General features: G+C 46.5%; 1 protein-coding gene across 8 annotated transcripts; it reads right to left on the reverse strand.

Annotated features, from left to right (window-relative positions):
* Positions 1-1,329: 1,329 nt before the first annotated feature.
* Positions 1,330-21,379, reverse strand: fam193a (family with sequence similarity 193 member A). 8 transcript variants are annotated; one of them, XM_079758565.1, is made up of 24 exons: positions 21,011-21,379; positions 19,729-19,803; positions 19,070-19,312; positions 16,932-17,107; positions 16,436-16,603; positions 13,755-14,010; positions 13,169-13,293; positions 11,986-12,151; positions 11,702-11,776; positions 11,334-11,408; positions 11,115-11,224; positions 10,608-10,850; positions 9,879-10,029; positions 9,466-9,615; positions 8,763-9,065; positions 8,201-8,426; positions 7,446-7,793; positions 6,725-7,010; positions 5,823-6,009; positions 5,267-5,506; positions 3,877-4,963; positions 3,087-3,168; positions 2,525-2,626; positions 1,330-1,722 (listed from the first exon to the last, which is right to left on the reverse strand). In XM_079758565.1, the coding sequence occupies exons 1-23, from the start codon at positions 21,230-21,232 to the stop codon at positions 2,533-2,535; spliced, it is 5,088 nt and encodes a 1,695-aa protein (XP_079614691.1). In that variant the 5' UTR covers positions 21,233-21,379; the 3' UTR covers positions 1,330-1,722; positions 2,525-2,532. The 8 variants fall into 8 exon arrangements, with proteins under 8 accessions (XP_079614691.1, XP_079614694.1, XP_079614697.1 ...); XM_079758568.1 differs by lacking the exon at positions 1,330-1,722 and having other exon boundaries at positions 1,961-2,626; positions 21,080-21,379; XM_079758571.1 differs by lacking the exon at positions 1,330-1,722 and having other exon boundaries at positions 1,961-2,626; positions 7,494-7,793; positions 11,986-12,133.
* Positions 21,380-21,517: the final 138 nt, after the last annotated feature.

Consider the following 21,517-nt stretch of genomic DNA (forward strand, 5'->3'; position numbering starts at 1 on the left):
ACCACAAAAGGGGACTGTTGTGCTTCAACATTGTAATCACCAGGGAATTCCCTAAAGCAGCCGTCCAACTTCAATGGCTGACGCTGGTTGTAAACTGATGTAGTCTATGGATGTAGACTTTGGTTGTATACATTCTTGGCAAATACCAGGAAGGACAGTAAGGGGGGAGGGGTTCCACGATGGTTGGACATATGATCCTGAAATGCTTCAGGGTACCGACAATCAAAAAGTTCCCATTGCTAATTACAAGCTTGCGACAGCCATGGGAAGTCCAAAAGTACTTATATGGTAGAACCCTTCAATTGAATAGCTCAGATACAAAACCCCCCTCCAAATTGTTCTATAAAACTAGAGGACATTGTACCCTGTACAATCATGCCGTATCATTCCCTGTAACATTGACAGTCTGCCAAGACTGAAAATGATGTTGGTCTATTGCGCCATAATGTGTTTTTCTACCAAAACAGATGTCAAAATTTCGAAATAACACAGCAAAATGATACATGATGTAATTTATAAGATATAAATAAATCTTGAAGGATAATTTCTATGATTTATATAAATCATAGCCGTTCAAAACGATCTGACCTCGTGACCCGCTTATCAACCCGAGCTCTAAAAATGAATTTGGCAGCACCATTGTAAAACGTGTGACCCAAGTGAATGATTGTCACACACCTGATCTTAACCATGACTCACACTGTGTGTTCTTACAAGACCAAAACCTTTTGTTCCGAGAGCATTGTGTGTTCCACCATTTCCTCTAATTAATTAAGTCTGGTAGTTTCTTGGTGAAATTCCCTTCTTAAAGGGCTGCTGGAAACAAAAGGGAAAAACTTTAAAACACCTGAGTCACTCCTAGAGAAGGATGCTGTGTCATTGTAACGTTATCGTTTCAACAAATCAGGTTACCAATAAGAAATTGTACTGTAATTGAATGCGTTACTAATCCCAAAAAATTAAAACTTGACATATGAGGATCATATGTTTTATACATGTGGGTAAGGGTGGCATCTACAGTATATACTACTTTAATATATCATAGGAGCCACCGGTACACACATATACATGACCAAATGAGGTGTGAGCAGTGCTGCGGTCGGACAACAAATGTGTGCTTTACTAACATCGAACTTTAAAGCCCGATTCCCTCATCAACAGCAATGAACCCGAGAAAAGGAGCTAAAGTGAAGTGGGCCCTGTGTGCAGTATCAACAGCTCGTCACCGTCTCAATATGAGCGCTCTTTAAGGTGCACATGCCTTTTATTGTCAACGTGTGCTGGAAATAAGGTTTGACACAAGACACGTATCCTGCTATACTACTTGTATTCCATCTTTCAAAAAAGAAAGACAAGATTTAATATTACTTAACAATATGTTAAAAGGTAGCCAGTCTGGCCTCAGTGTTAATACAATATACACTCTATAACAGATTGATAGCGTGAATTCCATTCTGAAAGTATTCTGATACAAGCTGGCTATAATAATAATAATAATAATAATAATAATAATAATCCAAAAACAAATAAAACAAAACAAATAAAAATTTAAATCATTTTTGTAACTGGTACATTAACTGAACAGTTTGTCAAGTGAACCAAGAAAAAAAAAAAAACAGTCAAGTATTGAGTCTTCCGCCTCTCTCTTAAGTTAAGCTGGCTGGGAGGCAGGTAGAGGGGACCAGCGAACCAGCCCATTCCCTTGTCAAAGGAGATGCCATGCTAGAAACATTTGGAAACAATAGGGTAGTGAGCCACAACAAATCAAGTATCATTTTTATATATATATATATATATAAATATATATATATATATATATATATATACATATACATATATATATATATATATATATATACACATACACATATATATATATATATACACATATATATATATATATATATATATATACACATATATATATATATACACAAATATATATATATATACACATATATTCATATTTTTAATTATTACAACAATTTGTCTGTGTCTCTTTTATTTTGGAAGGATTCCATCCAAACATAGTTAGCACTTTTGACTACAGATCAGCCAATGTCAGAAACGATAACTTTCAGAACATGGCTTTTCGGTCAAGAGAGAGAGAGAGATAGAGAGATAGAGAGCAAGAGAGAGATACACCGCCCCCCTATTTGGACTGAAAAGCACACAAGCACGCAAGGAAAATTCATCAGAAGGTAGCAGATTTTTCATGTTTTTTTTTTGTGTGTCGATAATAATCGTTTTCTTATCGCATAATTTTTGTGTATTTTTTTTTCTTTTCAAGATCAATCCGATGGAGGTTGTGGCTGGCCCACGAAGCAGCGACGGGAACAAAGCAAGGCAGCGTGTGTGTGTGTGTGATCTGGGCACAGCAGAAGGGAAGGTCAGGGCACGACAGGTGGGCCAGAATGGTGTGGGGTGTGGTGTCTGGGGGTACAAGAGGTGGGGTTGGGGTTGCGAGCCCGGCCATGGGGTGGGGGGGGGCGCTGATAACGTCACTCAGCCATAAGTCACTCACAGACGTCCTCAGTGTGCGGCGAACGTTGCTTTCTTTAGGCTAAAGTTGGACCAGTTGATTGAAAGCCGTTGGCGGGTCTGACGGGCAGAGTCCAAGCAGAACCTGATGGGGGAGACAGAGAGGTCAGAACCGCCGCATACACAGGCAGGAGGGATAGGAATGGGATGTCGAAGCATTCCTCTTCTTCTTAGGCACTTGCGCCCTCATCATGATGGACGTCTTAGCTTCTATTTTTCCAACGTTATACCAGCTATGACGGTATATGAACCAGACTCCTCATAAGTTTCCAAATCTCACTCTTATTTTATCTATTAGATCATTCTCCCTCAAATACTTGACTGTCCGCTGTTCCACATAACTAACATCATGTACTTTCATTTCCTTGCATTGTTTTTTAGCTTAGCCTTTAGTTTTGGTCAATCTTCCGCATACTCTTTCGGTTGAAATAAAACATTATGAACTCTCCTGGCAGTGATCACATTTCTCTGTCTGCGGTTAACTCTGGCGACTTTCAGATCACCATTACGTTTCGAATGACGAGGAAGCATTTTGCCAAACATACCTTTTGAAATACTCAACCTCTCTCTCAGTCTCATCCATTTCAGTGCTATCCAGATCGATGTCTTTTGGCAGGAATACGTCGTCTGGAACGAGATAATGTGCCACACAATGAGATACAAACAGACTAATTGAACTGCCAAACTTCACATTGCTAGGATAACTGTACTGTACGAGTATAAGGAGCTAGCCCAGTAAACAGAAAAAAAGCTACCAGGAAAGGATCTAAACCCACTGTCTCAATGGATTAACAATAAATTGGTAAAAATAAATAATATCCTCAAATCATTAAATTCCTTCATTATTTAAAATGTCTGAACAGCTGATTACTGTTAATCACGACAACAAAACAATCAAAACGGATAAATGGATTAGCCTTGAGGTCTTAATTTGTGATTCCCGGCTATGGTGTAACTGGAATAAAGTTTAAAAGGGGAGAGTCTAACTTCTTGAACTTTATCTCTGATCTTACGATCAATGACATATTCAAGCAAAAAAAGAGACTTAGACCGACCGACCCAAAGTACTACAAAACAAGCAAGCAAGACCCTATACCGCCTGTCTGAAGTAATACAAAACAAGCAAGCAAGACCCTATACCGCCTGTCTGAAGTAATACAAAACAAGCAAGCAAGACCCTATACCGCCTGTCTGAAGTAATACAAAACAAGCAAGCAAGACCCTATACCGCCTGTCTGAAGTAATACAAAACAAGCAAGCAAGACCCTATACCGCCTGTCTGAAGTAATACAAAAAACAGGCAGGGAACCCAAACCAGGCAGTGAGTACACCCACCAATGGAGCTGTTCATCTTGTCCCCCTTCTTCTTCTTGTTCTTCTTGGCCTTGCCCTTGGGCTGGGGCGACTCCGCCTTGGGGGGCTTGCCGTTCTGCTGGGGCTGCTCCGATTGGCCGGCCGGCGGCGGTGGCGGCGGCAGCGGGGGTGACGAAGAGGAGGATGATGAGTGGTGGTGGTGGTGGTTCAACACAGGTGGGCTCCTTCTCTCCTCCCTCCCCTGGGGGTAATGGGGCTGATGAGGAGGAGGAGGAGGAGGAGGAGGAGGAGGAGGCGCAGGGGAGGCGTGGCTCTGGTGCTGCCTCTTCCCGCTGCCGACCCGGTGGTGGTGGAGGAGGTGGTGGTGTTGGTGGTGGAGTTGCTGCGGGTCCTCTCTTCCGGGCTGGGCCGCGGTTGGGAGGGGGGTCAGGGCCTCCGCGGCAGCCCTGGGTTGCGTTGCTTTGGTGTGGGGCGCGGCGGCGGAGGCGGGCGCCGTGCCGTTGGTCAGCGGCCCGGCCGCGTCACAGCCCCGGGGCTTCTCCGGCGTCTTCCTGACCGCCGCCTCGCAGCACGCTGTCCGGGAGGCCGAGCGGACCTGAGCCTTGCCGTGGAGCTCCGGGTGCGGCGCCGGGGAGGTGCCGTTGAGGAGCGGGGAGGAGGGCAGGGAGCCTGGGGCGAGGGAGGCTTGGGCCGGAGGCGTGGCCTTCTCCCGGTGGCTCTTTGGGATGTGCTGCTTGTGGAGCTGCGGCGGCGGCGGCGGCGGCGGCGGCGGCGTGGGCGTGGCCTCGAAGCGGGGCTCCTTGTGGCCGGGCAGGCGGATGAGGCCGTGGAGGAGCTGCGACTTGCCGTTGTGGAGGTTCTCCAGGACGTTCTGCGCCGTCTGCTTCAGGGGCTGCGGGCTGTTCTGCGGCGGCGCCGTGTTCTCCTTGGCGCGCTCCCGCCGCTTCTTCTTGGCGGCGCGCAGGTGCTGCAGCTCCTGCAGCCGGAGGAGCTCCCGCTGGAGCGCCGCCTCCTCCTCCTCCTGCTGCTGCCGCCGCCGCCGCTCCTCCTCCAGGAGCTGCTGCTCGCGCTCGCGGGCCTCCACCTCCTGCCGGGCCTTCTCCTCCAGCTGGCACGCAACGGGTCACAGAGGGCAAGAACCGTTAGGAGGTGCTTTTGACAGAGCTACTTTGTAAGCCCATTTTGTGGGTCCTTTACAAAACGCAAAAAGCTCAATTAAGGACAAATGCGGAAATGAATACAAATGTGCAAAATAAGAAAGTAAACATAGGAATCTAGTCAGCGGTGATGAACAGTAAACAAGTAAACAGTAAACACGTAGCAAACGGTAGAGGCAGCGTTTAAAAACAAATGCGCGACGCGCGAGAGGTCGATCGGGCAAACGGTTAAAAACAAAAACCACCACCCCCACCTTCTTCTGTTTGTGCCGGGCCCTCTTGGCCGCCTTGGAGCTGGAGGTGGGCTTGCTGTCGGCGCTGTTGATGAACTGCAGCAGGTCCTCCACCCGCCGGTGGTCCTCCACGCCCCCGTCCCGCTCCACCACCGGCTGCTGCTCCTCCCGCTTGGGCTGCTCCTCCTTCCGCTTGGTGAGGCGCAGGCGCAGCTTCTCCCGCATCTCGGCGTAGTTACGGCTGGTGGGCGCCGCCGGGGGCTAGGCACAGGTCAGAGGTCAGCCAGGGAGCGGTAAATGACCCGTCGGCAGTGTAGATCATTTCCCTCGGTTTCCGCGTGTTACTATTGACCGTTATTTATATTTATGAAACAAAAAATGTACACAAATAGGCGGTTATTTAATTATTAAACGTTGTTGATCTCGCGTATGGATTGATAAGAATCATACGGGAAAAAGAAAAGCAAAACACTAATATTGATATGCAATACTACCACTATTTAAAATAAACCGGAGATGTTTGATTGGCTGACACAAACTCTCCTGAGGTCACATAAAAAGGAGCTGGCGTTCTTACCCCTCCGTGACCAAAGAACTCGCAGTAGCAGCAGTCACAGTACTTCCCCTCCTTCTGATTGGTGGAGGTGGAGGTGGAGGAGCTGTGCTCGGAGCAGCTGTCCTCGTCCTGGCTCTCCTCCCCGTCGTAGGGCTGGTGCTCGTAGGCCCCGTTGCCCTCGCACCGATGGCCCTCGCAGTCCGGATCACTGGGGGGGGGGGGGCAAGCAGATCTCTGGCTAAGCAGTGTAATCTTAAGTTTCATTTTCTTTGTCTTATTGCTTCTAGATTGCTGTGGTGTGTAGTTAATTACCCAGCCCTGTTATTAACCGTGGATTGCTTTCCTTTACTGACTGAAACATAGCAGGGAAGCACTGTATAATAAATACTGACTGAAACATAGGAGGGCAGCAGTGTATAATAAATACTGACTGAATCATAGCAGGGCAGAACTGTATAATAAATACAGACTGAACATAGCAGGGAAGCAGCGTATAATAAATACAGACTGAAACATAGGAGGGCAGCAGTGTATAATAAATACAGTCTGAAACATAGGAGGGCAGAACTGTATAATAATACAGACTGAAACATAGGAGGGCAGAACTGTATAATAAATACAGACTGAACATAGCAGGGAAGCAGCGTATAATAAATACAGACTGAAACATAGGAGGGCAGCAGTGTATAATAAATACAGTCTGAAACATAGGAGGGCAGAACTGTATAATAAATACAGACTGAAACATAGGAGGGCAGCAGCGTATAATAAATACAGTCTGAAACATAGCAGGGAAGCAGTGTATAATAAATACAGACTGAAACATAGGAGGGCAGCAGTGTATAATAAATACAGACTAAAACATAGGCGGGCAGCAGCGTATAATAAATACAGACTTGATCATAGGCGGGCAGCAGACTGACCTGCATACGCTGGGCGGCGCGCTGACGGGACCGTCGATGGACGGGGCGGGGGGCTCGGCGGGCGAGAGGCACAGGCCCTGGTGGTGGGCCTCCAGGAACCCGGGGGCGGGGGTGGGCATCCTCGGGAAGGGCTGTGAGCCCATGGTGGGCAGGTGGGTGGTGGGCGCCGTGGGCAGGCTGGGACCTGAGAGCAGGGGGAGGGAGGCCAGGCCCGTGGGGCTGTTCCTGGGGGCTGCCGGGCTGGGTAGCCGGTGGTCCTCTTTGCCTAGACTGTGGAACACGTCGTCTGGGGGGGGGGATGGATGGACAGACGGAGACCCAGGGTCATGATCGCAGTGTCAGGGCAATAGGAAGGCGGTGGACGGTGGTGGTGTTAGGAGATGATGAAAAGCGTTAACTATAGTTAACAGCTAGACGACCATGTGGTTAATGTCACAGTGGATGAAACCAAATGGGCCGTGTACTTAAAACAAGATAAACATGAACACACCAAGAAACGCAATCTGATTAATAACGGGAGGTACAAAATAAGCAAAACAGACCTTTGAAATATGCAAGCAAACAAAAGCTAAAATAAACATCGGAATCTCCCTGAGACTGTGACTGCGGGTACCAAGGGAAAAAAATCTCAACCAAAACCAAAGAGCAGCCCTTCAAAGCCTTATAAGCTTGAGGTAACCAACCTACAGTAGCCCCTGCCCTGACCGCGCCCCTGTGTTACCTAAAGAGTTGGGTCTTTTGGATGAGAGGTGGAGGGTGGGGTTATTACTTGACTGCACAGTGGTGGCGGTGCAGGACACGGAGGCCGTGGAGCCCGAGGTGGCCATGGCCACGCGGTGCGACTCCAGGAAGGCGTCCTGGAAGTTGTACAGACACTTCTTCTTGGCGCCGCTCTTCTTCTGCTCCTTTGCCTCCATCATGGAGGAGGTGGAGCAGGAGGAGGACGAGGAGGAGGACGAGCACGAGGGAGGAGGTAGAGGAGCGGCCAGCGAGAGGCCGTCCCGGTGGGCGCCGATGTAGGTGGGCTGGGGGAGGGGTACGTCGGGGAGGGGGGGCCTGAGCATGTCACCTGTGTAGGGGGGGGGGGAGAACAGGCAGGGTTCATGGGTCACATGGAGGTCAGAGAGACGTCAGGCAGAGCGTTCATTTAACGGGTTTAGTCTCAGCCAAGAGGGGTTTAGCTTTCTGAGGTGGCTTTTGAATACACGTGCCAGGTCTAGACCAGCATTTGAGACGCAAGCACGAGATGCATTATTTTCCCCCCAACTTCTAACATCCATCGGATTTAGCCCGATCAACGTCGGCAGGTAATATCAAAGTCCCAGTGAATGAATGTGGCTCTTGACACGCTATTTTAAACAAGGCAATGCATTGGTAGGCAGAATTAGGCACTTTGTAGATTCATATTTGAATCTAATTAATCCAAAAACGTGGTGACTGGGGCCCCCTGGTGGTGCACCGCTGCGCCGGACTCACCGGGAAGGGACTCTGGCAGCAGCATGGAGGTGTTGAGGCTTTTCATCACTGCGGCGTCCCACAGGTTCTCGAACTTGAGCGAGAGGCACTGCAGCGAGCTGTTCCAGTCCCCGGTGCCGCCCCCCGCCGCACCGAAGCAGTTCTGGTACACGTGGTCCGGGAGGGAGGGGCTGAAGGCCGGCTGCTTGGCCGCAGAGTGGTTCGATGAGGGGGCCGGAGGGAGGGGCTGGAAGGAAGGTGTGGGGTTCAGGGGTCAGTGGATGGCTTAAGGGTGGGCTCCTTTCATCAGGTGAAGACAATACTGGTCTGATGATAACAAACGAGTCCATTTTAGGCCGAGGGTGACCCCTTGTGGCGGAAAGAAGGATCGACACAGGGAAGAGCAGTACAAATGCACAGATGTAAAAATGGAAATAGTTTGAAGAGGAAGATCAAACCAGATTGGGAGAAAACCTAAGACACGACTGATAAGAGAATATAACGTTTTTCGAATTGAAATGTTCCCTTGAAAAAATTACCAAAAAGGTACATCACACACACACACACACACACACACACTGACCTTGTTGTGTGTGAGGGGCGAGCTGGGGGGGTAGAGGGTGGGGTGGAGCAGCGGCCGGGGCAGGTGGGACAGGTTGTGCAGGGGCAGGTGGCCGTGGATGTGCGGGTAGAGGTGGAGGGCGGGGTGGGCGGAGGGGGCCTTGGTGTCCGCGAAGAACTGCTGTCCAAACGCGGGCGGGGGGGCGGGGGTCTGGAGGCGGCTGGAGGGCAGGGAGGAGGAGGAGGAGGAGACGGTGGAGGAGGAGGTGGAGCCGGGCTCCTGGCTGCAGACGTGGCACTGGCAGGCGTGCTGGGCCTGCTCTACCTGCGGCCGCAAACACAGACCACAGCGGGCTCACTGATTGGCCCGAAGACACACAGCAACGGTGTGCGTCCCACTGGGCAGGTTTGAATGCGTTGAGCGATGGAGTAACGTAATGGGAGGGCGTGGCTACCGGCGGTGCTGTCCGGAGTGTACACACACACACACACACACACATACAAATGAACAGAGAGACAGGGGGAGGAGCTTCGCTCGTGACAAAACGTAATAAAATGAAACGGGAACCGTTAATGATATTAAAACATAATGTGCAATGTGAGTGGAGGCAGGATGAGACATTGAACATTCTAAACAACGCCTGCTTATTTTTCTTCCCAGCTCTCACAAAGCAAGAAAGGCATCCCGGGTCTAAGGTGATGCGGTGCGATGCGATCGGCCGTACCAGCTGGTGGTTGTAGGAGGGAGGGGGGCTGTTGCCCGTCCCAGAGGGGTGGTCCATTGGACGCCCGGGGGGCTCGCCGGCGCCCCCTCCGTCAGCCTCCTCCTCTTCCTCCTCCTCGCCCTCCGAGGAGCTGCTGCTGCTGCTCAGACCCTGAGGAAGAGGACGAAGAGGACGGTTTATTCAGAGGAGTGGTTTTCGTATTTAATTGACTTGCTATAATCAGCTTCTTACAGTCCTATCATTTTCTTACTTTTCCCCCTTAGTATCTTCATTATCATCATCCAACCTAATTTTTAAACCAGGTTTGCTGTTCCAAAAGCATGTTTCTCTGTTTAACGTGTTCCCTGCATGGTGCTGTCCCGGCAGCATGAAATAGGTTGTGAACACAGAGTGTGAACCTTCACCGCCCTCACCTTCAGCTCTGCGCTCTCTCCTCCCCCGTTCAGGTCGGCGTGCAGGCCGTTCACGGCGCCCGTGGCGACGCTGTGGTCCTCGTAGGCACTCATGGCGTACACGTCCCCGAACTTGGCAGACATCGGCGGGCCTTCGTCGTCGTCGCTGATGCTGTCGGCACAAACCAGGAAATAAAAACATGAGAGTTGTGGGTTGTGGGCGGGGAAGGTGGGTGGATGGGGGGGATTATGGGTCTCTGAGCACGATAATTGTTGGAGGATTAACTTTGTAAACCCTCCTCAAAGAAAAAATAAATAAAAACGTGATGACCAAATAAAAGAAGGACAGCCATGTATTTAATAAGGTGTCACTGTGTAAATAATGAACAACTGATCAACTAGTTCACGCTTTAGATGTGACAATAACACCTAAATAACTTAACATTTCAGGTACAAGGCGTGTGAAAATGACACACTGAACCATGATGCAACAATAAGAAAAACTAAAACGTCTGCTAAACAGTTTTTGGAATCCTTGCAGTACTGCGCACTGTGCAGCCCACTGCAGCACGCTCCCCTCACAATGCAACTGGGCTCACGCGGCTCACGGTGCAATCCGACCCATCTGCACCAAATCCTGGGGTAACTTGAAAGGCGCCTCTAAATTAAATGTATTATTATTATTATTCTTAGCATCCCTGTTCGACGACGCGGCCTGGAGGGTAGTGGGGCGGGGCCAGAGGGACTCACAAGCTGTGCGTGTCTCCCTGGGGCAGCATGAGGCGGGGGTGCTGCTGGATGGTGACCGGGGAGCTGGAGTTGGAGCCCGAGGCCGAACTACCGGAGGACAGGCTGGGGGGGTGCACCTCGGCCAGGTAGCCCCGGGGCGGCTCCCCGTGCATGGGCAGCTTGATGTGGAGGTCCTCGGCCATCGGGGAGTCCATGATGCCGCAGGTGAGGATGTGGGAGAGGCTACAGTCGTCACATGTGCACCTGGGCGGAGGGGGCAGTGTTAGTTGCGCACGGTGGGGGCTGTAAGGAAGGCTGGTTAGGATGAATATCAGCAGAACGTGTACCGCAGGTGGGAAGATGGAAACGTATCCAATCTGTAAAACAGGTACTACACTGAAATCGGACATGTCCGCTCTGCTATTGCTTATGTTCAAACATGTCAATACACCAAATAACCTGAATGGGCTATCAAGGATTTTGATTACATTATTGATTTTGAAATGGCAGTGGTTCCTAAGTACTAACCTTCTTCGGTAATTGCAGTTTGGACAATCTGGGATGCTGAGCCGAGAGGAGAGCATTCTCATTGTGTCTTCGAAGTTATCCCCCGGAGTAGACTTTTTACTGTTCGTTAACTAAAGAAAGGAACACAAAGCAGGAACTATGAGCCGTGCACGTTCACTATGGGATGTTTCCTATGATTTTGTCACACCAGCTTCCTAATATTATGTTTGCATATTATACCTGCTCTTCTATGAATCTTCTTTGTTTAAAAAACTCCCAATCTTCTTTAAGCATCTGCTGTTTTGTTTTCAGTGTCTGGAAATCCAAAAGAATTATAAGGAGGACATTATTTTTCTTGTTTGTGGCGTTGTTGTGCGTTGTGTTGAAGAAGAAGCAGAAGTGAAGTGTGTTATCTTAAACGTCTATTACATGCAACGTTTCATATTACTTAAGCCATAAAGCTAAACATATAGCATTGCTGGTGAGGTCAAAATCATATGGAAAGAAACATTGGAAGCAAATCAACAACTACCTCACACTCTTGACTACAGGAGCTACCATTTCAATCTAGGGTACAACAATAAAACATGGAAAGGTTATAATCTTACGTTTTTACTAATCAAAGACTTGTGTGGCTCTGTTCGTTGATTGGTTAGATTCTGACCCTCCACCTTAAAAAGCAGCTGCAAGACATCTCACATGTTGACATCCTGAACTAACACCTCAATCACCTCCACAACAAATATCACAATGACACTAATTAGATTATCACAAGCGGATTTACTCAGTGCACCAATGTCAGCAAAAAATACGGGTTGATATGTTTTTGTTTCCGTCGCCACAGGAAGAAATTGGTCATCACAAGAAGTGAGGGGTATAGAGAGGCGCCTACCTGCTCGTCCACATAGTCATCGATCCTCCTCTCGCACTCCTGCCACTTGGCTGCCACCGCGGCCATGTCCTGCTGCAGCTGCTGGTAGCTCTCCAGCAGGGCGCCGTACATGTCCTCACTGTATGAGTCATGTGAGGACGAGCCCTGTCTGGAAGCAGAGACGGGGCTGAGACACGGGGCACAATCAGGAAGCTGGTGTGTACACAGGCTTTGGGTCTGGGACACAGAGTCAGCAGCGGTTTGATGAGGTCACATCTTCACTAGACTCAAAATGGCGTTGAAATGAGAGACGTTTGGATTGTTTATTTTTTGCTTCCTATATATAACGTTTCACAAGTATCACAGGTTAAAAAAAGGAATAATACAAGATACTACAAATCTTTGTCGACGTGCAGTTCACACTAGTGTCTATTTTACAAAATGTTCTATTTTTGCTTGAAATGTGTCACTTGATATCCTTGGGATCTGCTCCATGCGTGTCATCTTCGTACATTCCCGAGAATTACCTAATTAAACCGATCACTTTCACCAAAAAGAGATGAGCCTCGCTTTTCTACTTTAAAGCTAGGGTAGGAAATATATTTTAGAAGCGTATTTTGTTGAAATTACCTTCACATTGAGATGGAACTCAATAAATCAAATGCTCTTGACATAAAAAACGAAATCTTCTACCTGTGCACTCATTGCCCACCAGATTCATCCACCGAGCAAGGCAGAGCAATTGCTAAAGCTAGCGAGCTAGTCCTGTGTTCTGCAGGAGTGGTTTTAGGGAGGCCTGAAGGGAGGTGTGGGATTTTTCAGTTGGATCATTTTAAAATGTTGCTTACTCTTGCTGGTTTCTCAAAATTGCCTACACTAGCTCAAAAGGAATATATGAAAAGTTAATTTTTGGAGATTATAGAACCAAACCCTTGATGAAACTTGATAATTAATCATTTAAATGGGTTGACGCTATAGCAAGTTAAAGATTTACTCTCATAACATCAGTGAGCCGTATCATTTGGGCCTGGTTGCTTTATACAGTTGATCCCTTTTACCGCTGTCCGAAGCAGAATTTGGCAAGTGATGCAACTCTTAAATACATCTCTAGGCCAAAAAGAGAAAACAAATCTCGACACCGCAACGTTCCTCTTGGGAACTGAACACCTTAGAGGACGTGAGCCATAGTTAAACAATGACTTACTTCAGCTGTGCAACCAGTGCAGGTAAACTGCTGTGCAAGATTGGCTCAGAGAACACCAGGTTCTCAAAAAGGTGCTTGTTGTGCAGCTCCCATGTCACCTGGAACTTCTGGAGGTGTTCATTCTCCTGAAACAAAATAAGACATTGGAATGAAGGCCCAGATAAGGCATCTACAAAAGTCGCTCTAAGAAGAGCTGGTTAAAGAGACTGAGGCAGACATTTAACTAGTTTCCGGGGATTGGGGAATACCTGCCTCGAGAAGGGGAGGAACAATGACATTTGATGGGAAACCGTGGAACTTAGTTTAGAAAAGCGTACTGCGAGTGATATCGCATTGCACCGTCTACTGATTACCTTTCCATTTTGTTGAGCTTTTACGAGACCTTAAACCGAGTTGGGAGCCAAATTCTGGCATGGTGAGATTACTACAAACATGCCAAGGTGAGTTATGGGGGACTATGGGCCGATGAAAGTGGCACAACAAATAATAAAAAAAACACTTTCAATTAACTTCAGACATCAAACACATTCCCTTTGTGTACACATATTTAAAAGCCTCACTGGCATGGGAATAATATCCAACTGACCAGGGTGAGCAGGAAGCTGCTGATGCTGCGTGCGGCCTGGCAGAGAGCATTGTACTCGTCCAGGAGCAGGGAGACGAACTGGTGGGCCTGGGGGGCGCCCTGGGCTGCTGCTGTACCCCCGGACCCCGCCACCGCACCCCCGGCCTTGGAGCCAGCAGACAGGTGCTTCAGCAGCCGCACCTTCATCTCCAGGACGTACTCCCGCGCCTGCTGCTCCAGCCGCTGGTAGAGCTGGTAGGGGTCCTTCTCACACAGCCTGAGAGAACAATAGTTGACGTTCAGACTAGAACACATTGAGGTCCATCCACGGCCACACAGAATACAATCCTCCTCAGTCTGTTTGAAACACGCCATCCAGTTCAAAAGGATCCGTCGGCTGAACGCTGATCTCAGGTAAAATTGTCTTGATTCAAATATTGCCCCGTTTGTGATCAGACATTTGGCGTGTGTCCAAAATTATCTCTTATCAATCAATCAATACGCAATACTGATTGCAAACAAACAACATGACACAACATATGTTGCAATATTTGTTGTGCTCCGCAGAACTTCCACTACAACCGGCATGCTCAAAATTGTCCTTTTCTGACTAATGTTGCAGCAATGGACGATTCTGAACTTTCTCCCTCCAGGAATTACGTGTTCAGTGTCTCCTCATTGCCCTGTTCCTAACTCTATTTATAGTAATACACACGGCTAGTCGTTTATAAACATGTTTTCTATTCTGTTCAAGTGAATCTGCAAGTAGCTGTAGCTTATTTAAATTAATTGTAGATGATGACCTCATATTATAACTTTATGTTTTGTTCTGCCCATGACACTGACTAACCCCAGTGATAACAAAAAAACAACTGGAAGTTAGTCTCATCAATCATCAGAGAGGTGAACAAAAATGATAGTTTACAATGACTAAGACATCCTTAAGCAGAGTTTGGTTAACTAGTTTGTTTATAGTGTATACGTTCCTTCTTATTGCTTAGCCTTACTTTAATGACCTGGCCCCATATACAACATACTACATTGGGATATGGCCTACCCATTGATGGATATAAAACAAACAGCCCTGCTGTGACAGTGTATCCTCTCCCCTGGTGAGAGGGGACTTTGGGCTTGCCTGGGAGCCCTAACAGAAGGCTGGGCTGGCATAGGGTGACTAATCAACAAGGTTATCAACTCTTTAAATCCAGAACATACTAACTGATAACAAGTTCTCTTCCATACATCAGCCCTTTCCTAGCCATATACAAGCCTGGCAGTGAGTAAGTAGGTTGCGGTTAGTAGAAGAGTATGACAGAATTGTGACGGAGACATGCATACATAGCAGTCCTTCCTCTACATTTTTGTTGCACTTGAAGATGGAGTAGGCTCGCTGCCTCGTGCATCAGACTGGAGTCCCAGTCATGCTTACTGATCTGTTGTTTGTATATATATTCTCTGTATACAGCGAGGCCCCAGATGCCCAGCATTCAAGTGGGCCGTTAACGTTTCGGGGCTGTCGGGCTGATTACTGCGTGATAACAATATTGCGTTTATAAAAGTTGCAGCGCCGTCCGGCAGCCTGAGCTGTGCGCCCGCAACCTCTCACTCACTCAACAGACGCAACACTCACAAACTGTCAACGTTGCAACCAAGTCGATTTTGTCTAGAGGGGAGTAACTGAGCGGCCCCTCCCGAAGTGGTACAGCCCAGGTGGGCCTTGAACTGCGATTGGTCAGAAAGACGTAACAGCTAATGACAACATTGAACTCTCGTGCAGGCTCGAACAGAGTGACACACAAACACACACACACTTTTAAGAAGTTTTTCATCCGCTCCGTATCCTTGCTTGCCCCAACAAGTTTGTGCGGCGTGCTTGTTGTTTTGTTTCCGGTGTAGCTAGATCCGGTGTGGTGTTGTAGTTTATCTAACGTGACTAGTTGTTGCTAGACAGCAGGTGAAAACACGACAACGTTTGCCAAGCCAAAAGAGCGTTAATCGCGCGTTAAAAAAATAAACGCTGTTAAATGTGGTTTGCGTTAACGCCGTTAATAACGCGTTAAACTGACAGAACTAATTTCTATATAAAAAATATTTTAAAATGCTTTTAATAATAAAAATCATTGTGACTTACTTATCGCCTGACAGGAGAGTTGCTGAAATTAGTCTGCGCAAGAATCCTAAAATATTTTTGGTAAATTTTTCGTCTAGGTTTCTACTCAGCATGTTTCAATCTGGCCCCATTTTGACAAGTCAAGCTGGCATTCAGTGAACTACACCCAACACATCCAGGTCACTGTGTCACTGTGTTTGGAGTCCCCAAATGAGCTGACCAAGCAATATGCCAAACTGACCACTTCCTATCTCACCAAACTAGTGCAAAGTGCAGTTTAAAAAAATAAAATAATAACATGTGGCTCCAATTTGATTATTCAGTCAAAAATATTGCTCAGTTGAAAAACTTTTGGAAAACCATAAAGACCATCCCTTATAAACAAATGTAAAAATCATCCATGCAACAGCCGGAATCACTTTCTTGTTCAATGGTGGCCATTACACCCATGGCAACTAAAGTTAGTCTGAGACAACATTACATTTATGCAGTACTATCACATATTCTCTCCTTGTGGCCTTGTTGTGTTCATAGGCTTTCAGAGGACGGACGTTTCGGGGAAGGGTTAGGATGATGGGGGGCTGTGTCCTACCTATCCACAAGCTCCTTCATGCCCTCCTTGTCTCTGTCCAGCGGCTGGTCGTGGTCCTCTCCCAGAGGGGTTCCCGTCTGCCGGTAGATGCAGCGCACCAGGTACCTCACCTCCGACCAGTGGTTCTGCAGCTGCTGGGACTCCCTCTCCGACTCGGCCGAGATCTCCCTGCAAAGGGCCGAAGCAGAGGGGGTTTGATTCGGCTGTTTCCAAAATGGATTAATAAAGGCAGATAGGAGACTTGGGTGGTTTCATCTCAACCCGAATGCCCGGGGTTCGCAGTCGACCTGTACGCAGCCCTGTGCGAGATTCTAACAAGCTTAACCCTCACCTGCTCCTGACTGACATGTGTCTAAGGATTAACTTCAAGTTTTATTGGATTCCAATAAAATGCTAACCAAGGAATATCTAAAACACTAAGATTTATAAGTCATGGTCTGATAAAAAAAAACATAAGGTTAATTAAAGGGGAGACGGGGAATGGCTTGAAACGGACCGTCTTTCGTTGCAGGCTTCACAGCTGCACACAGTGTCTGCAGTCATTGGCGTGGTGAGGTCGGGGGCCGGGAGCATGGGTAGGGTGGGCACTGCAGTGGTCAGTCTGTCCGCTGGGGCGGGCTCCTGCACCAGGCCTCCATTGCCCACAGGCATGTGTAAAAGGAAGTCCTGACTCTGAGCAAGGGGGAAATATGAGAAGAGGTGAGGTTTATTTATCTTGTGTATGTTCGAGAAGACCCTTTTTATGTTGAAGGAGTTGTAGGGTTTGAACCCATTTTTGGTAGGCAATATAAAATATATGTATGTGTTAGAGCTGGCATGTACCTGTGGTGGTTATTAAGACTTTGAAAACAAGTGCTCAAGTGTAAGAAAGGCTCTGACATGCCAGTTAAGAAATAGGAAATGCAGCCCATATGAGACCGAACACTGTAATATACAACATTACAGGGACACAGTGATCCTATGAAAAACTGGGAGGTAAAATGCAAACTTTATGTTTGACCTTTTAACTTCCAGGTTTGAAAGTCTTTGAAGATAAGCAAGCATGTCCATATCTAAGCTGGTATGTTCTGTGACCCAGTAACATAGTACATGAATATGATAATTATATAATGAATGTGAGTTGGGTCTCATATTGGTGTAGGGAAATGCCTGTATCTATACAAATATTTTTTATTGCACAAACATGTTAAGACATTTATAATAATTATCAACCCTTTCATTACATCTTTGTTTATTTTAAATCTGCAACAAGACAAACTGCCATGTCCTACAATTATGATTTTTACAGCACAGCTTATTAGAAAAACACAGTGGTATGATTAGGGATGTAACGGTATGAAAAATTTACCTCACGGTTATTGTGACCAAAATTATCCCGGTTTTCGGTATTATTGCGGGTTTTTTAAGTGTGTTCAATATGTTCAGAAAGCACTGATAGGCCTACGCAAACTGAAATAGTTTAAAAAAGTGTAACAGTGTTTATTATATTTATTTATATATTATATTATCAAAGGTGCAACTTTTAACATAAAAGGAACAAGGGTTAACTTCTGGTGGTGAATAATGTTTTGATAATTCACCGTTGCTAAGCATATAATGACCACTGTCAAGGAAAGGGGATTTCTTTTTTGAAACCCCAGCATCCTCGGTTGCTAAGCGACGTCAACGTCTTTGGCAGACTATTTCTCTGCTGATCAACACTACCAATGCTGGTTACAAATAAATTGTAAAAAGACACACCGTGTGAAGTTTTTTTTTGGCCATAGTTTCCATATGCTTTAGACGTGTCTAGTTCACCGTCATGCAGGCTGTCTTCAGTAAAATAAATAGCGATCTGTTTCCGGCGCATGTAGGCCTATCTGCCTAAGCCCACGTTGAAATAATTTTGATGTTGAATGTTGATGGCGCAGTTGTTGAAATAAACGGATTGATTTCATACAAATCATAAAAGCCTCTCCCTGTGTCATTGTGTGTGCGTGTATACGAGTTGCGTGCGCCGTGGGGGGTTCTTGATTGACCGATTTTCGAATATTATTCAAATACTTCTCAGCGAATATTGAATAGTATTTTTGCCAGAAATGCACATCCCTATTAGAAGGCTGATGGATGTCTTGAGCGCTGTCGTCTCCTCCTTCCGCCATGATTACATCTTCAAGAAACTTAAAAACATTATGTTGTAGGCTACACAGTACGCCTGCGCGGCGGCAACTTCTGGAGACTCGGATGTAGCGCTGGGAAGGAGTTAAGCGCACAGTTTCCACATCGCGGGCGCGGTTATCCACGAGATAATAGTTTTATTTGAAATGAAAACGGTAATTGTTATTGACAACATTTTTATCGGGGTTTAATGTTACACCGTTAACCGTTACATCCCTAGGTATGATAAATGGTGATATGATAACTTTCACATTCACACACATGAAACAAAAAGATGAAGTTCGACACTTCTGGACACATTAAAGCACAAAGAACCCACAAAAACAACAATTGAACTCAAGACATAGCTAAACATAGCTAACCTTCAAACAGAGTAGCATTTCATATCTAAATCAAACTACATTCAGGATGAAGAGGCAAAGAGGAGCAAAGAAAAGCAACCACTCTATATCAGACTTATAAGGAGTCGCGACTCACCCCAAGCGATTGCTCCAGAGCGGTTTGTCGGTCCTCCTTCTCCACCGTGCGCCTGCAGTCAGGGCAGACCCACAGGGGCAGCTGTAGGGCACTGGGGTTCTTTGTGGGCTGGTCACTACCATTCTGGCCGCAGCCCTCCGTCTCAGACTGTAAGACACTTTCTTTGCGTTCACAGCGGCACAAGAGGCATCGGTCACCGGACGTGTAGGGTGCCCGCTGGTTCAGACCGAAGGTGAACGGGGTCTGTTATGGGTCGGGGAGGGGAGGGTTGATGAAATGATGGTAGAAACAATACACAACCATCTTAGCTTTAACTTCAGGTAGTCACTGTTTAAATGAAAGCGTAACTCTGTCTGTAACGCAAACTTGTAACAGAATCAACATGTACAGTCTGGAATCATGTCTACATACGGGCCAGCTTATTATACAACCTTAAAACCAAGCACATCTTAGGGTCAAACAGTAAAGAAAAAATATTTATTTTAATTATAAATAATCTTGGCTATTTACTGAAGTTTGAAATCTGATAACTATATCCTGGCAGACGTCTTCCATGTTTTCAAAACCACACACACTAAAAATCTGTGGGGTTCAAAGCAGAGTAAACAGCCATCTTATCGTGGACGTTTTTTGTTGAATTTTCTCATCAAGTAATTTACCTGAAGGACTCCTGAGAAGTCAGCATTGACTGGCCCCTCTGTGAACTGTGGTGTGAGACTATTGTTCATTGGAACCTAGGGGAAAACAAATACCCCAACATGAACACTCAATTGCACCTTATGAACTGTATTATAACACATCTGCCAGCTGTCAGTCTTTGGCATCAACATACACATATTGGAAAAAGGATCACAATGCTTGGTAGATATCAACATTTGTTTACACATCAAATCAACTCTTGACATGAGAGTGTGGGGGCACATAGGTAAATCTTAAACTGATTGAGGAAGACTAAGGAGAATACATTGAGAAAGTCATTAAATACAAAATAACAGCATAGCCTAATGGTACCGATATTGTTTGGGGAAATCATGGCAATAACATGTCTCCCAGCAATGTAGGCGAACTGTGGCTCCATTTAACGTGCGTCTATTTACAAGTACACCTATTCCATTTCCTTTTAACTATGAAAGTATTTATTCCAACCACCGTATGTCTATTATGTACTTATCTTCGTGTGAAACGAAAGAAGGTTCTGCTGGGCGTGTGTCAGACAGAAACTTTGACAACATCGTCACAGGTTGGGATGTGTATGTACACATGTACAACAGCTAAGGAGCATGGAACATGCTAACCTAGTGTTATATCTAGCTATATCCAAACAACGCAACGTCATAGATTTCCAAACAATCTGCAATAAATGTTCTTATCCACCAAATGTGCAATCATATGCTTAATATTAGACGCAAAAAGATGTTCGTCTAGTCCATAAAAAAATACCCAAGTTCAAACAAGGCCCAGTAGGACTTAACTTCACGTTAGCAACTCCTATGTGCCAATGTTTGTGTAAATAGCAATGCACATCGCCCACACTGAACGACAAGTCACTATTCAATAGGTTCAGTAGATGTCACAGGCGTGGAACAACTAAACATACGTTTTAATATACCTAAATAGCGCTCACTTAGTGTCCATGTTATGGTTGTTTAAGGCTAGCCCCAGCTAATGAAATAAGACAACACTGGGCCACCTTCTTACACCAGAATAACAAAACGAGGTCAGTACCACATCGTGCATATCGTTAACTATGTATGTACCATATGAACGCAACGTACATAAACCTTATTATGTGTACTAAGCCAATTTGAATACTGTCTAGCTGCCAAGAGGTTCATTAGCTTCCTTCCTCGCCTGCCATGTCAGGCCCAAATTCAGATGTGTCGCTGATATGTGGACAGCGACCCTGGCTTTGCCACAAACTGGATATCGTGACACACTCACCTCTCCATTCAGACCAGCCATTGACGCTATATTCCCATTTCCACTGCAATCGGATGTCAAAAAACTTACTGCAGGGACAGGTGTTGTCGTTCCTTGAGAACATAGGGCCGAGACAACCCCGGCCTTGCCACTGCTGCTGTTGCAGACAGTACTGCAGCTACTGCCACCGCCCCGCTTGTTCTTCCTACGTTTAGCTCCTCGTTTAGCATCGGTTGGACTCATTCTTTCCACAACAACACGGAGACAACGTGCCTTTCAGAACTGGCAGGCTCTTGAGGGGAATGTCGTGTAAGAATACTCCGATATAAGTTTGGAAGATGAATTTTTAGAGACTACCAGAACGGCAGACACTCAGTGCCATCCAAGTGTAAGCCGACTAGATTCCAATATGGCCTCTGGTTGGCCTCGTCGGGCTGGAGTTTGCGTTCCTACGTACGAAACGTGCCGCTGGTACTTCTGGGAAATTGTGTTTTATTACGATCACTGGCAGAATTATAGACACCGATG

This window comes from Pollachius pollachius, assembly GCF_949987615.1.
Source record: "Pollachius pollachius genome assembly, chromosome: 2".
Lineage (NCBI taxonomy): Eukaryota > Metazoa > Chordata > Actinopteri > Gadiformes > Gadidae > Pollachius > Pollachius pollachius.

Bases quoted from the DNA above. Each gene is read 5' to 3' on its own strand.
- fam193a (XM_079758565.1), bottom strand. From the start codon at position 21,232: ATGAGTCCAACCGATGCTAAACGAGGAGCTAAACGTAGGAAGAACAAG. The intron at 7,794-8,200 runs GTGAGTCCGGCG...CCCCCTACACAG, and splicing joins GCTGCCAGAGTCCCTTCCCG to GTGACATGCTCAGGCCCCCC. The intron at 5,507-5,822 runs GTAAGAACGCCA...ACCTGTGCCTAG, and splicing joins AGTTCTTTGGTCACGGAGGG to CCCCCGGCGGCGCCCACCAG.